This window comes from Oculina patagonica, chromosome 1 (genome assembly GCF_052425735.1).
Source record: "Oculina patagonica isolate OP01 chromosome 1, crgOcupat, whole genome shotgun sequence".
In the NCBI taxonomy this organism is placed as follows: Eukaryota; Metazoa; Cnidaria; class Anthozoa; order Scleractinia; family Oculinidae; genus Oculina; species Oculina patagonica.
This window is the reverse complement of record NC_135758.1, coordinates 36,659,095-36,673,655: the sequence shown is the minus strand read 5'-3', so window position 1 is coordinate 36,673,655 and position 14,561 is coordinate 36,659,095. Positions and strand designations below refer to the sequence as shown.

General features: G+C 41.5%; 4 protein-coding genes and 1 pseudogene across 6 annotated transcripts; 2 read left to right on the top strand and 3 right to left on the bottom strand.

The window, feature by feature from the left end:
- Window positions 1-184: 184 nt before the first annotated feature.
- Window positions 185-14,481, bottom strand: LOC144628171 (putative HTH-type transcriptional regulator YjiR). 2 transcript variants are annotated; one of them, XM_078486238.1, is made up of 11 exons: window positions 13,914-14,481; window positions 12,800-12,912; window positions 12,167-12,315; window positions 3,910-4,068; window positions 3,593-3,734; window positions 3,314-3,439; window positions 2,789-2,903; window positions 2,209-2,280; window positions 2,057-2,105; window positions 1,736-1,790; window positions 185-1,188 (listed from the first exon to the last, which is right to left on the bottom strand). In XM_078486238.1, exons 1-11 carry the CDS (start codon window positions 13,938-13,940, stop codon window positions 1,065-1,067), a joined length of 1,131 nt encoding a protein of 376 aa, XP_078342364.1. In that variant the 5' UTR covers window positions 13,941-14,481; the 3' UTR covers window positions 185-1,064. The 2 variants fall into 2 exon arrangements, with proteins under 2 accessions (XP_078342364.1, XP_078342371.1); XM_078486245.1 differs by lacking the exon at window positions 1,736-1,790.
- LOC144628570 (uncharacterized) lies at window positions 4,218-10,070 on the bottom strand. Its single transcript, XM_078486688.1, has 2 exons — window positions 9,977-10,070; window positions 4,218-5,819 (listed from the first exon to the last, which is right to left on the bottom strand). Exons 1-2 carry the CDS (start codon window positions 10,068-10,070, stop codon window positions 5,251-5,253), a joined length of 663 nt encoding a protein of 220 aa, XP_078342814.1. The 3' UTR covers window positions 4,218-5,250.
- LOC144628460 (histone H3) lies at window positions 6,922-8,414 on the bottom strand. Its single transcript, XM_078486557.1, has one exon. The coding sequence runs from the start codon at window positions 8,214-8,216 to the stop codon at window positions 7,806-7,808; it is 411 nt and encodes a 136-aa protein (XP_078342683.1). The 5' UTR covers window positions 8,217-8,414; the 3' UTR covers window positions 6,922-7,805.
- On the top strand, window positions 8,548-9,149 carry LOC144628521 (histone H4). Its single transcript, XM_078486640.1, has one exon. The coding sequence runs from the start codon at window positions 8,733-8,735 to the stop codon at window positions 9,042-9,044; it is 312 nt and encodes a 103-aa protein (XP_078342766.1). The 5' UTR covers window positions 8,548-8,732; the 3' UTR covers window positions 9,045-9,149.
- LOC144628494 (histone H2B, gonadal pseudogene) lies at window positions 10,357-12,346 on the top strand (annotated as a pseudogene). Its single transcript, XR_013566260.1, has 2 exons — window positions 10,357-11,937; window positions 11,972-12,346. The product of XR_013566260.1 is annotated as a histone H2B, gonadal pseudogene (transcript).
- Window positions 14,482-14,561: the final 80 nt, after the last annotated feature.

Sequence of the window (14,561 nt, the reverse complement as noted above, 5' to 3'; positions counted from 1 at the left end):
TTTTTTTTGTTTAAGTTTGAGCCAGGGTTGTTTTTCTACATTTTACATTTTTAGCATTGTAACACCCCCTTGGCCATATTCAAAGGGAAAAGGCGCGTCGAAACGTCTAAACGAGCGTCAAAGCCACGAGAAGAATGGGTAAGAAGAGAGCAAGTTCATTATGAGTTCTACACTAGTTTCTCGCTTGTTTTCCCGGCTTTCAGCCATTCCAAGGTTTTTTATTGATATTGCGCGGCAAGAACCGCCAGCTATCTTGGCCTCTGTGCAGTCTGTGGTCATACAAGTCAGAGGTGATCTTCAGAGAAGGTAACAACGTCCGGAAATGATACTTTTTCCAGACTAGAACCACAGAGTTCCTTATATTCACAGGGCAAAAACAAAAAAAATTAAACTACGTGACTAGAAGAAACTGGGATAATTAATTGGCCATGCATCTCCTTAAGCTTCAGTAACTTTATTTTAACTGGTCACCAGCTCATCGGTGGCGTGACTCGCGGGAAATTGTGTTGAAATACAACTTGCATTAACTTGGCACTAGGATAGGCGTTTATCGAGTAAAGTGCATGTCACGGATACACCTACAAGATTCCTACAAAACAGCCTATTCTTCAGGACTCCGTGAATTCCGTTGGCACACCTGAAATTGTTACCGTGCAACCACCGGAAGTGCGGCGAGAAAAGCAATCACGGTAGCAGCGATCAATGCATTTGTGAGAAGTTTTTTGCGCATAGGGAAACTGTTGGGGATTATTTGAGAGATTACGTCTGCAATTTACTTTTTGAGGCTGAAAATTGAAGTTATTACAAGCATATATCGTAGACGTAATTTACTTTTGAAATGTCTCTGAGTAATTAGAACTCTAGGCCTACAGCCAATGTCAGGTTGATGTCTTAAATTTTGCTCTCAACAGTTTCTTAGTTTCGTTTTTTATCCTACAGGTGCCTGCTACTTAGAAACGGAAGGCGGACTGCAAATTGCAAGTTGACTCTCCATCGTCTTAGCATACTTCTGTTTTCTATAAACTTGGGCCGCCCATTTTTGTAGCTTGTCCACAAGAAGCCACTCATATTCTTTCCATTATCGCTGTCGCCAGTCTCTCCACAGCTGATGACAGAATTTTTTCACTATAATGAGCAACACTCAGCCGAATACAGTTGTTGAATTTGTTCGGAGTCGATGAGGAAAACCTGTAGAAATATAAGTTAAACAATAACATTAGTACTGCAGGGAGGCGCTGTGGACTCCGGATCGAGCGGTCCGGGTTCGAGCCCTGGTCGGGGCACTGCGTTGTGTTCTTGGGCAAGACAACTCTCATAGTGTCTCTCCACCCAAGGGAACCGGCGAATTTACTGTCGGTGGCAACCCTGTGATGGACTAGTATCCCATCAAGGAGGGGTATAAATACTCCTACAGAAACCTGGATAAGCTCCGGCCTGAAGAGCCACTTGGCTCGACAGCAGGCTTTACCTTTACTTTAGTACTGCAGGGGGGGGAAAGGAACTAGTTTGGAGGGGAAAAAAAACAGATTAAAAAAATTCCTATTCGACGATCGCGAATGAAAACCCGTGTGTTTATTCGTGCTGTTTGTTGAAACGAACAGGAGTAACTTTTTGTCACACTTGGCATCAGTTGCATGTTTTTGTTAAATTTTTGTCTTTTGTTCAGTGGTCGGCTAAGGCAGCACGAATTATACTTAATAACAATCAATTATTTTAAAGTAAGTTAAGATTTTACTCTGAGCCGGGAGAGAAGCCAACGTTATACTTTTCTCTGCAAAGTTTGTGCAGTTCTGAAAAGGGAAACGAGAACAAATATATTAATGTTTACATGTCTTGTTTAACTATAACATATTTTAAACCTACTACTTGCAATATTTACGACTGTCAGTGGATCATGAGAAATGAAATGGAAGAGACACGACACGATATAACACGACACTTAAGACACGATCCTTTTTTCAGTTTGCGTAAAAGCAATCGGTCGCCGACAATGCCAAACGACCTGCCCCGCAAACCTGCCCTACAGTTCTCACTTAGTAAAAAAAAAAGTACTTACCATTCGCATTAATTTTTTGAGGTAACGTTAACCATACGCAAATTCCACCCTGTAAGAAAAAGAAAGAAATTACGACTTTGGTTTTGCAAGACGTAAACTTGGAAATAATTGCTGAAAAAAAATTAATCTGCTCAGCTGGATAATTTACTCGCCTGAGGTTTGGAAAACTTTACTTCTTTGGGCATGTGTTGGACGAGAGCATCAGACATGGCATTAAGACGACCCTGTAAAGAGCAGATCAGGAATGCTCAACTTTTAAATATAATTCTCATGAGTGTTTACCATACAATTCCTCTTCACGATATCAATACACTGTAGGGCAGACAGTTCCACTAGCTAGGGACTGGCATAGCCTGAAATGCCAATCACCTCCTAGACTAAGAGCAGTCCGGTGGGCATCAAGTGAAACAAACCGCGAAAGGAAAAATGGCCACGCGAAATTTTTCCTCTCGCGTTTTTTTTTTTTTTTTTTTCGCGTCTCACTTGACGGATATAAGAAAGCCAGGGGCGCCTGCTCGTAGTCTAGTCCTCGCGGGCCAGGGTTAATAAATAGGTTGATTGCGGGAGATGACTTACATTTCAAGCTAGGAGTGGCAGTGCTGTTTGTCGATCAACATTACAAAATCAGATCTCGCTCTTTGCCAAGAACAACTGCTGTGCTTTTAGTTCTAACTACAACTGAAGACCTGCAGCTCTCAAAATAATCTGGGTGATGCACCTTGCACTACTTACATGGTAGGTGATTTTCAGAAAGGAAAGGTGTTTTGCAAGTTCACCAAGTTCAATGACACTAGCCATCACGCCACTGAGATAATGCTGACTTGAACCAACATGGCGCACAAAAGAACTGCACAAAGGGAAAAAAAGCCACTGAATATGTGAGATGTAGTACTGATAGTCAACTACAAAGATTTGAAGCATCTTTAATTAATATGGGTATTAAAATCAGCACGTTAATTGTGAGCTTATTTAAAGTTATAATTGCTAAACTAATCATAACTGCAAAAAGGGGTCTCCTTATTTCTAAGAATGATTTAAGCTTCATTGCTACTCCCAACTATTAATATGAAATAACACGGGCGGAGAGTTTCCAAGCACTGTGAGAGTAAGGTGTCTTGTCCAAAGAAACAACAGAAAGCCATGGCCAGTCAGGTTCAAACTATCTCTATTTCCATCTGGGCAGATCTAATTATAACCTGGGTCATATGCACACAAGCAATGCTACCATGGCACATTTTCCTAATGGAAACACCTTACCTGTTCTTTAAATGTCCTAAGACATTTTGTGGGGCTTCCAACCAACCAATTCTTAAACCAGGACTGAAGATCGTAGAAAAGGATCCTTGTGAAACAATGTTGCCATGTTCTTCAGTTCCTGTGGAACTGAAACAAACCGTTGACTTATTTATCTACTAGCTAGTGAAACAAAATTTAAAGACCTTCACTGTCAGGACGGAAATAAATTTCCACAGTGGGGAAAAAGGGTTCAAAAAAGGACAAAATAATGGAAACAAGGTTGAAAATGTGTGAACAAACCATTGATCATAACCAAAGAGCCTTTTAGGTGCAGGTTTAAATGGAGAATTGCTTTCTGCGCAGGACAGACAGGCCAAAGTATCATCACATACACACAACACCTTATGCTTCTCAAATATGTCAATGAGAGCATTGCATCTATCTGAAAAGATAAAGCAATTAGAGACGATTAACCTGGTTTTAACTATTGTACTTTGAGAATTTAGGAATTATCAACTATTCTCAATGGGTACACTTATAACAACCAAAGAAACATAAGAATAGTAATAAAATTTACAGAATGGCCACGACAGTCAGGACACTTAATAAAAGAGTACCTTCTGGGAGTGATTGACCAGTAGGATTGTTGAAAATTGTCATCAAGTAAACTAATCCCCAAAATGGCTTCTTTTCTGTCGCTGCTCTCTTCCTATAGGAGTGAACTTTCAAAAGTTTGTCTAGTTCTTCCACAATCAACCCATTCTCGTCAGTTGGAACTACAAAAATAATATGGAAAAGGCAAGGTCATAAAAATACTCCAAGTGACTTTTAGATGTAGATCAGCTTCCGTGGGATACTTCCCTATTGGTTATATTCATAAAGATAAGCCTGTGAAGTACCAGTGGTTTTTAACCATTTTGTCTGAAATGGGGTATGGTACGTTTGTGTATTCTAGTCAGCAATTAGGTGCAATAAACATGTGATTCTTACAGAAAAATATATTTTTAGGATAGTAAGCGTAGAGATTACCGAACTTTAACCGAGCGACGAAGGCGCTAGACGCTAGTGAGGTCTGGGGAATGTCCCCTTGGAACTTGTTACATTTTAGGTGCCAAAAAAAAAATTGGGTAATTCTGATAAGCAATTGCGTACTTCGCGTAAGGGCAGATACGCCCCTCGCCTATTCAGGCTAGTGATGAGTTCAGCTAAGGTATTTCTTTCTTGTAGAACTAACGAACATGACTAACATGATCATTAGCTTGCAAACGACAAAGAATCAAAAGTATTTTCGGTCTCTTCTCTAAATCCCTCCAAACTCCAGATTTTTTTGTTCCGGGACTGTGTTTCGCGTGCACACGCTAATACGAAATCAGTGCTAGGTCACGGTATTTTCGGTAATTACAATTTTAATTTTTTTTAGAGCAAAAGTCTTTTATTGGCAAAATCACGGCCACATAACTAAGGATGAGCATGGTAATTTTTTAAGACGGTTCAAGTTTTTACCTTCTCGAATTTTGCCCATCCTTGCCGCTTTTTGCTGTTTTTGGCCTTTCTGTGTTTGGTCGGTACCGAAATTGCCTAAAATTGCGTGACATAGCCCCTTTGTAGGGACGTGACCGAACAAAGCGTGAAATCCTATTCCCAATACGACAACAATCTGTGAACGACTCACACAAATTTGTGTTTCATGTTTTGGAAAAAAAATTCAACTGCGATTCGAAAATTAAACGATTTAAATCCGTAACCCAAGAGTATTTTGCGAGTAAATAGCACGGAGATGAGAACGACACGATTTTATCCTCCTCCGTCTTGGGATTCTATAGAAGACCTTAGAAGAAAATCTGGCAAGATCCAAACAATTTGGATTATTTTGGGGGAAGTGTACTCTGTTGATTATTGCTCCTTTATTTTATTTGGTGGCTCCTAAAAGAGCCGTTTTTGTTTAGTAAAGGATGGCCTCACTTCTTGGCTGCGGGCTTCTTGGCGGTCTTTTTCGCCGCGGGTTTCTTGGCCGCTTTCTTGGCGGGCTTTTTAGCCGCGGGCTTCTTCGCTGCCGGTTTTTTAGCTGCGGGCTTCTTAGCTGCTGGTTTTTTAGCTGCGGGTTTCTTTGCTGCTGGTTTTTTTGCCGCGGGTTTCTTTGCAGCCTTCTTTGCCGCTGGTTTCTTCGCTGCTTTCTTGGCGGCGGGCTTCTTTGGTTTGGCGGCGGGCTTCTTCTTTGCAGCGGGCTTCTTCTTTGGTTTCTTCTCCTTCTTCTCCTCCTTGGGAACCTTGAAGGAACCTGAAGCACCAACTCCCTTGGTGTGCACAAGTTTTCCGTTGGCGGCGGCTCTCTTCAAAGCCATCTTTAAGTGCGAGCCGACCTCACCAACCTTGTAGTTGGCTTTGATGTATTTCTCGATGGCTTGGCGGGAAGAACCGTTTCGCTCCTTCAATGCTACAATTGCAGCTTTGACCATCTCTAAATAAGGTGGGTGAGCGGCTGGCTTTTTAGGCGCTGCCGGCTTCTTCTTCGCTGGAGACTTCGCTGCTTCGGACATGTTGCAATTTTAGAACGTCGAACCTAGTTGCTTTCACTTCGGAACTGAAGACTGAAATGCTCCTTTGATTGTACTGTGCGAGTATAGTGCGTCGGACGCGGACCACCGAGGAAACAGGGCTCGAAAATGGCGTCCTCAAATTCTGTGCTAGTTTACCCAGCAATTTGCACAAATAATATGTTGTAACAACGAGATTGAATAAAACTAAGTTTTATAATTTGTAGTTGTGATATTTTTTAAGTTGTAGATGTAAAGAGTTTTGGGATAAAGTTCGTGGAAGGACGAAATTTAAAGCTTTAAAGCTCATAAACCTGTAAAATTCTAAAGAACATTTCAAGTTAAAAGCTCAATAACTTTAGTTCAGATCGCTATCCTTCAAGTTTTCGAAATTGCCGAGAAAGAACAACTCCTAAACCTTACGTTTCTTTAACAAAATTAGACCTTCTGTTAATCTTCAAAGGCTGAACGGCTTTAAAATTTTAACAACAAGGACAAACTTCTTCAGTACGCCATTTGTTTATCATCGTTTGATATTCTGACCACTTATCTGGAAATTTATCGAATGTGCGCTATATGCTGTAAAAGAAATATTTTTCGGAGAAATGAGGGTATTTGAGTGTTACAAAGAGCCGAGATTTATAATTTTACAATATATTTAAATTTGTCAGGCTTTTTCATGAAACAGTGATACACCAAACACGATACAGATTGAAAACACTACATGACATTCAATAAACCACTCCGCGCAAACTAAATTTATTTGTCAAAAGCGCTTCTTCGCACTTTATAGTATGTACGTACGCGCTTTAAGCTTCCTAAACCCCCTTAGTAGGTGTGTGGTTCCAGAAAAAGGAGAAGGCAAAAGTATTCTCAAACGGATCAGTATAAAAGATGATCAAATATGTTCATGGTTTTCGTAAACAGGATTTGCATAAGCGCGCGCGGCCAGCAACGGATAAGATTGCAATACCAATCTACTGTATATGACCACCGGCCCTATCCCCCACCAGGGGGCAAGGAACTAAGAGATAAGAGTATATGACCAAGCAATTTATAATGAATCTAGATGAAGTCAGGGCATGTATGAGAAGCTTCTGCATCTGACGGATATAGATTTTTTTATAGTTGAAATTAGAAGCAGAAAGAGTTTAATAAAAGTACATTCTGATCTGGACAATATATCGATTGTTAACTGCGACCACGTGCGAGGCGCGCGCCATTTTACAACATATTACAACGGTTAAATTTAATTTTCATTACAACAGAACGTTTCTAGAAGTTTTTATACTGATTCTTCTGGGAAGCATTGACAGAGGACTCCAGGTTTGATATTATGAAAGAACACATAAACTGAGCTTATAAACCGCATCTCATCGATCGAACTGACTCGCTTGCCGCTAGCGCCCTCTCGAGTTTTACGCATTTTACATTATTCGTTATATCAATCGTTTCCTACAATTTTGAACTTAACGCGGAAATGCGTCTGCATTCGCAGGCTGTTTTGAACCAGGACGAAGATATAGTTTCATGTTTGTAGTGTATGTAATCTACCAAAAGATGGTCAGTGACTGATCAAAGATCTATTTTGTTCAGATTGTAGCGACCATGTTGCCCCGTGCCTTCGCTAAAATCTCGCAGATTTGTGTCTTTCTCTGCTTTCTAAAAGAAGCAATTGATATGTTTTTAAAGGTCAGAAACAAGAGAAGTAAAAAGTTTATTTTGAATTGTTCTGAAAAGCTGTAAGCCGCGCGACGGGTATTTTTGAACAGAGTAATTCGCTACCTTTGCTGCGCGCCAAATTTCGAACAAGGGCCGTTACCCCGAAGCCTCACTTATTTCGTACAAATAGATTTTCTTTTATTCTGGATTATTTGTAATTGGAATTGAAAATAACATTTAAGTTCCATTGGTCATTGCTTTTATTGATGTGGTGGCTCCTAAAGGAGCCGTTTGTTTTGTGAGGGATGTTATAAACTTTATGCTCGCTCTCCGCGGATTCGGCGGGCCAACTGAATGTCCTTGGGCATGATGGTGACGCGCTTGGCGTGGATGGCGCACAAGTTGGTGTCTTCAAACAGACCAACAAGGTAAGCCTCGCTAGCCTCTTGAAGAGCCATCACAGCAGAGCTCTGGAAACGCAAATCAGTCTTGAAATCTTGAGCGATTTCTCGCACAAGACGCTGGAAGGGCAGCTTGCGGATCAGCAGCTCGGTGGATTTCTGGTAACGACGGATCTCACGAAGAGCGACTGTACCAGGCCTGTAACGATGAGGTTTCTTGACTCCACCAGTAGCGGGAGCACTCTTACGAGCTGCCTTTGTGGCGAGCTGTTTTCGTGGAGCTTTTCCTCCAGTTGATTTACGTGCAGTTTGCTTCGTACGCGCCATCTTCGTAACCGAGAAAGATAATCGATTGGGCCAAAATCATTTTACAAATGGATTTATACCTGGCGGGCTTGTTCCTGATTGGTTTAAAACGAAGAGATCTGATTGGCTTAGAAGCCAAACCAGTAAATAATTTCACGGTTCTGCGACTGTATTTCGATCCGAACACTGCGAACAAGATTTGAATATTCCTTCAGGCATTTTGGGATTGCTTTGCTATAAGAAAACCACTTCAAAAGTTAGAACGGTGAACAAAATGTTTTGTTTAAAGTTTATCTAAATGTTTCTCAAAGGTGAAAACTTGTTTCCTTTAGAGTAGGTTCCCGTGTTACGTGAACATATTTTTTATGGTAATAAATATTAACTTGACCCTTGACTTTTTTTGTTGTATGTAGTCAACCAATAGGAACATATTTTCATATAGTGTTTTCTGAGAGGTCATTCTTCACCGTATAAAACCGAAAAAAACTGGACACTCATATCTCAGTTAGTTAGACAGTTACACAAGTAGCAATCAACATGTCTGGTCGCGGAAAAGGAGGCAAAGGTCTAGGGAAAGGAGGCGCCAAGCGTCACCGAAAGATTCTTCGTGACAACATCCAAGGCATCACCAAGCCAGCCATCCGTCGTCTTGCTCGCCGTGGCGGTGTCAAGCGAATCTCTGGCCTGATCTACGAGGAGACCCGTGGTGTTCTAAAAGTTTTCCTTGAGAACGTGATTCGTGATGCTGTGACGTACACTGAGCACGCCAAGAGGAAGACTGTGACAGCCATGGATGTGGTGTACGCTCTGAAACGACAAGGCCGTACTCTGTACGGATTTGGCGGTTAGACGCGCAGTCTACCAACACAAACAAACGGCTCCTTTAGGAGCCACCAAATCTCTCAAAAGTCATGACCAATAAAGTCTTTCTTTATAAACTTTGAAAGTGAAATCTACGTTTCTAGTACAGCTAGTGCATTGCGCATTGTTCAAAAGATCTCGCTCGAAGTCGCGCTCGTTACTGTTCTGCAGGCTAGTAGCTGGTAGAATTTGCGCGCAACAAACTGGAAAGAATCACTGTAGCGGAGAATCGAGTCTTTGCATAAAACAAGCACACTTTCGAAATACGCCGTTATCTACGCAGCCTATGAACTAGGCTTGAATAACGAAAAGATTTTGGCTGAGTTTTTTTAACTGAAAATATCAGGCTTCATGAAATTCCTTGAACGTTTCGGCGCGCGTAGATTTGTGTAACGAAAACTGTAGATAACGAAATCCCTTCGATTCTCGCAGTTCAAATTTCGCGCGCGCGATTGAATGCTTTTAGCAGCATTTATTGGCGGGGTTTTTGTAACTGAAAATAACGCGTTCTTCTGAAGTGTTCTCACTCCAGCTTAATGCAAGGGTATGTAAAATGCTGAAGAAAATCGTTTGTCGTGACTTTCATTATATTTGGTGGCTCCTAAAGGAGCCGTTTTTGTGGTTTAAAGCATCTTAAGCTTTGGGTTTCTTCTCGGTCTTCTTGGGCAGAAGTACAGCTTGGATGTTGGGAAGAACACCTCCCTGTGCGATGGTGACGCCAGCGAGCAGTTTGTTTAACTCCTCGTCATTACGGACAGCCAGCTGAAGGTGACGGGGGATGATTCTTGACTTCTTGTTGTCACGAGCAGCGTTGCCCGCCAACTCGAGGATTTCAGCGCTCAAATACTCGAGCACAGCAGCCAAGTACACTGGAGCCCCGGCGCCAACACGCTCACCATAGTTGCCTTTGCGGAGGAGACGATGGATACGACCAACTGGGAACTGAAGCCCTGCTCGAGATGAGCGGGTCTTGGACTTGGTGCCCTTTGCCTTTCCTTTACCGCGACCAGACATGATTGTATAGACTCACGAAGACAAGTTTCTTAAAGACTGAAGTCAGTATTCTTGCGTCCGAATTTTATTTGCCGTTATCCAAGTAGAGAGGATCGAAATTCACCAATCAGAGCATTCCATTTGACAACATAAACAAAGACCTCGGGTGGTATAAACAAAGCACATGCAAAATATGACCTCGAAGGTCAGGTCTGTTAGAATGACCAATCAGTTATCGAGAATTTCGATCCGTATGGTAATTGATCTTTTCTAAATTTTCCTATAAATACAGGATGCATCGTCCGGCCTTCATTCAAATCCATTCTGATCTATAGACATGGCACCGAAAGTTGCAGGAAAGAAAGGCGAGAAGAAAGCCGGAAAGGCAAAGCCCGCGGCTGATGGAAAGAAAAAGAGAAGGGGAAAGAGAAAGGAAAGCTATGCTATCTACATCTACAAGGTGTTGAAGCAAGTTCACCCTGACACTGGTATCTCCAGCAAAGCCATGGGCATCATGAACTCGTTCGTCAACGACATCTTCGAGCGCATCGCTACCGAAGCTTCCCGTCTTGCCCATTACAACAAGAAATCAACCATCAGCTCCCGCGAGATCCAGACCGCCATCAGGCTGCTTCTGCCCGGTGAACTGGCAAAACACGCCGTCAGTGAAGGAACCAAGGCTGTGACCAAGTACACCAGCAGCAAGTAAACTCACTTTGTGGGTTTCCCGCCAAAACAAACGGCTCCTTTAGGAGCCACCAAATGTTATAAAAGTCTATGACCAGCCGTATCTACTTTTGCGTCAAATTTCAGTAGCTTTTTTTTCATTGCGCGTGTACTCTTCATGGCCATAGCCTGCGAGCAGGCTTACATCGGCTTCGTTTTTCGCGCGTACATTCAGTTCCCAAGTAAATCTACAGTCGAAGCTCGGGATTTCACAACTAGGGCTGGTCGAGAAAGCGCTTACCGGATGTCTGTAAACATTGACCAAAGTAGACTTTGAGTTTCAGCGGCACAAGTCGAAAAAATCGATTTCGCTCATATTTTGAGAAAACGAAACGGACTGTAGTTGGTTTTCCTAAATACAGCTTCCTTTACAAGTAATTTGGTAAAGATATGCAAAAGTGATATTGGTTAAATTGGGCACAAATCTACTTCCGGTTAGACTGCGGATACAGCCGCCTCTCATTTGCTCCAGCTACTGGTACTCTTTTCGCGTTTCGCACGTAATAGCGGAAGCGAATGAGAGGCAGCTGTATTCGCAGGCTGGTTAGACTGAATTTTCTGAAAATTTGATCGCTTCCCACGTTACACTACAGCTGTTTTAAACATGAATCGTTTTTGAATACGAATCTTTCAGTGATATATTCTTATTAATATAAAATAAATCAAGGTTAGTTTTGGGCCCTAAACAAGATTAAACTGACTCCACACGGGCTAAATTTGAGAATGTATCACAAGCGAATTTATGCACCAAAACATCGAATGGAAAACATGAAAGAATCGTTTTAATTTTATTTTCTCTTGTAGCCAACGTTTTAGAAGGTTTGGTTTTACGACCTCAAAATTGGTTCGATTCTTATCTTGACGACAAACGGCAAAGATATTTGTCAATATCTCAATATAGTCTAATTAACAACACACAACCCACGCTGGCTGGTCGGTGAACTGTTTAGGGTCAGTAACGGCTGAAGACCATTGAGGGTAAGGCTTGCAAAGCATTCAGATTGTTGCGTGATCTCTACACGCTGTTGATCACGCACGACTTGTAGTTACTCAAACTGAAGTCAAGAAGATCAGGGTCTGGTCTGAAATAGGGTACCCATTTTGGGGTCAAGCCAAAAAACATCAGAAAACATCGTAAATTTTGGTCTGAAAAAGAGTAGGGGTATTTCATCAGAGGAGCGAAGAGGATGAGTGAGTGATGAAAAAAGTGTGCTGTACAACCCCATAGAAGTAACAACTCCTGGTATGCAGTAACAAATAAACATTTCAAAAAAATGGTCAAAAGCCAGTTGGGATGTTTTAATCCTGATTCTTTAACTGAAAGGTTGGGTTAAAATGAAAACTAAGTCCCTGAGTGCACCTGTAACTTAAGAGATAAAAACAACACTTACCTGAAACAACTTTGAGACCTAAATCCCTGAATATGTCAAGAAAACTACCAGTGGGATCAGCCACAAAAACAGGATCTCCAGATTGAAAGAGCGCATTGCATAACAACACAAGGCCCTGTGATGAACCTCCAGTGATGAAGAGATGATCACTAAAATGAAATGAAAAGTTTATTCATGAAATAGGCAACATTTTACTGTCTAATGTCTGATATGATACTGCTTGGTGTGGTTCCAGAAAATGTCCATACTCCCCCCACAGAAGGGATTGGAAATTTCTGAGATGGGAGGGGTCTCAAAGAAATGTTGGTTTTTCAGGAGGGGGTAACCCTGCGAACCTGGAGAAAAACCCTCAGAGCAAGGGGAGAACCAACAACAAACTCAACCCACATATAGAACTGGACCAGAATCAAACCCGGGCCTCATTGGTGGGAGGCGAGCACTCTCACTGTGTCAACCCTGCTCCCCCCCCCCCCCCCAATGTTATCCTCTAGGATTCTGTTAGGTTGTCCCAACAACTTGCCATTATCGAGGTTCATGTCTAGCCCCAAGCTCATGATTTAATACTCAACTGTCCTTTAACCCTAAGTTCTTACCACTTCATAAATTTAAGATTTTCATCAATCCTTTGACTACCTTGATACTTGATGTCCATATTCTTCATTCAGGAAATTGGCTAATGACTGATGCAGCTCTAAATTTCCTTGCCTGGGTCCATGCTGAAATAGATCTCCAGGATCTTGACTGGCCTTACAGAATTTATAATGAGCAAATGTCTAAAGATTAATATTTATTTACCTAACTAGCAGGGTTATTATTAAAAACAAAATGTGTTATCCATCTAGAAAAAAAATCTTCATTATACAACCAGCAAAAAATGAAAATAAAAATAAAAAGAACAATATTTTTTACAAAATTAATTTATTTTAAAGGCTATGGTAACACAAATAGACATGTTTTTCATGTCCAAATGTTCACAGACTTGCAGATGAATAGCCTTCTGTGCATGCATACATTCTTTGGGCTCGTCATGTGTTCCTCAGAAATGCAGAGCGTCTGTACGGAAGGTAGCAAAGAAGGTGTCGTGATCCCCGGCACTTCACCCACAAAATTTAACCAAATTTAAGCATAACATAGACTTTAAACAGCAGCATTCAAGAATTATATTATGTGCATTTTCTAGTTATTTTGATGGTCACGGTATATTTTTTGCCCTATATTTTAAACCCTTTGCTACCCTCTAATTCGCGGTGGCCTAATGGCTAGCGCGCTCGGCTCCGAGTCGAACGGCCCGGGTTCGAGACCTGGCCGGGGCGCTGCGTTGTGTTCTTGGGCAAGACACTTTACTCTCACAGTGCCTCTCTCCACCCAGGTGTATAAATGGGTACCGGCAAACTTACTGCTGGGGGGTAACCCTGCGATGGACTAGCATCCCATCCAGGGGGGAGTAGCAATACTAGTACGTACTCCTAGTCGCTTAATGCTACAGAAACCGGGATAAGCTCCGGCTGTATATTAATTTGGGCCACTTAGGCTCAGACACAGACTTTACCTTTTTTTTTTTACCTTACCCTCTAAATAATAACATGCTTTTTAGATAGAATATACTACGAGCATTTGCATTGAATTTCACAGTTATTGATGGCAAAAACGTTTTGTTTTATAGGTACCACAGAGTCCCATGATATTTGTATGCTGAGGGCACTAACAGATCAACTACTTTATAGTTAGGATCAGTTTTAGGTTTTACCAAGCAGTGCATAGATCCCAACTCCATGGCATCTTTACAGCCGTTAAGAATAACATAATCCTGTGAAGTGATGGACAAGTCGACTACATCGGAGTTATAACAACCAAGATCCTCGAACAGTGTTCATTCTGCCATCATAGTAAGCAATGAACGTATAAACAAAAACCCAAATATTCACACGCTAAACGCGCATCACTTACTCTGAAAATTTAACTCCACCCATCTAATTCAATCTATCATATTAACCTTTTCGCCTTTATTGTTCTCTAGAGGACAAATATAAAGGATTTGTAATCACTGTGTAGTGCACGTGAGTGCTGTCGACAAAGTATTTTTGAAAGCGTATTGGACTTCTTCGCGTATTATCTACCAATCGATATTCGATGATGTAGCTTAGTTACGCTCCATTAGACAACCTATACGTACCTGATTGAGAAAAAGTCTCCATTGTGTCAAAATAATCCCTTATAATCTACCCCCTTGCCTTCAAGTGACTCAAGTGGAACGAAAACGCCATTTTGAATACACGTTCATGTCAAAAATCACCAGGCGTCTTTCCTAGCCTCTTTCTTGCGTCTTACGGGCACGCAATGCAAAGAAAATAGAAAAGCTGCCGATTTTGAAGGCATTATTTTATCAGAAAATGAA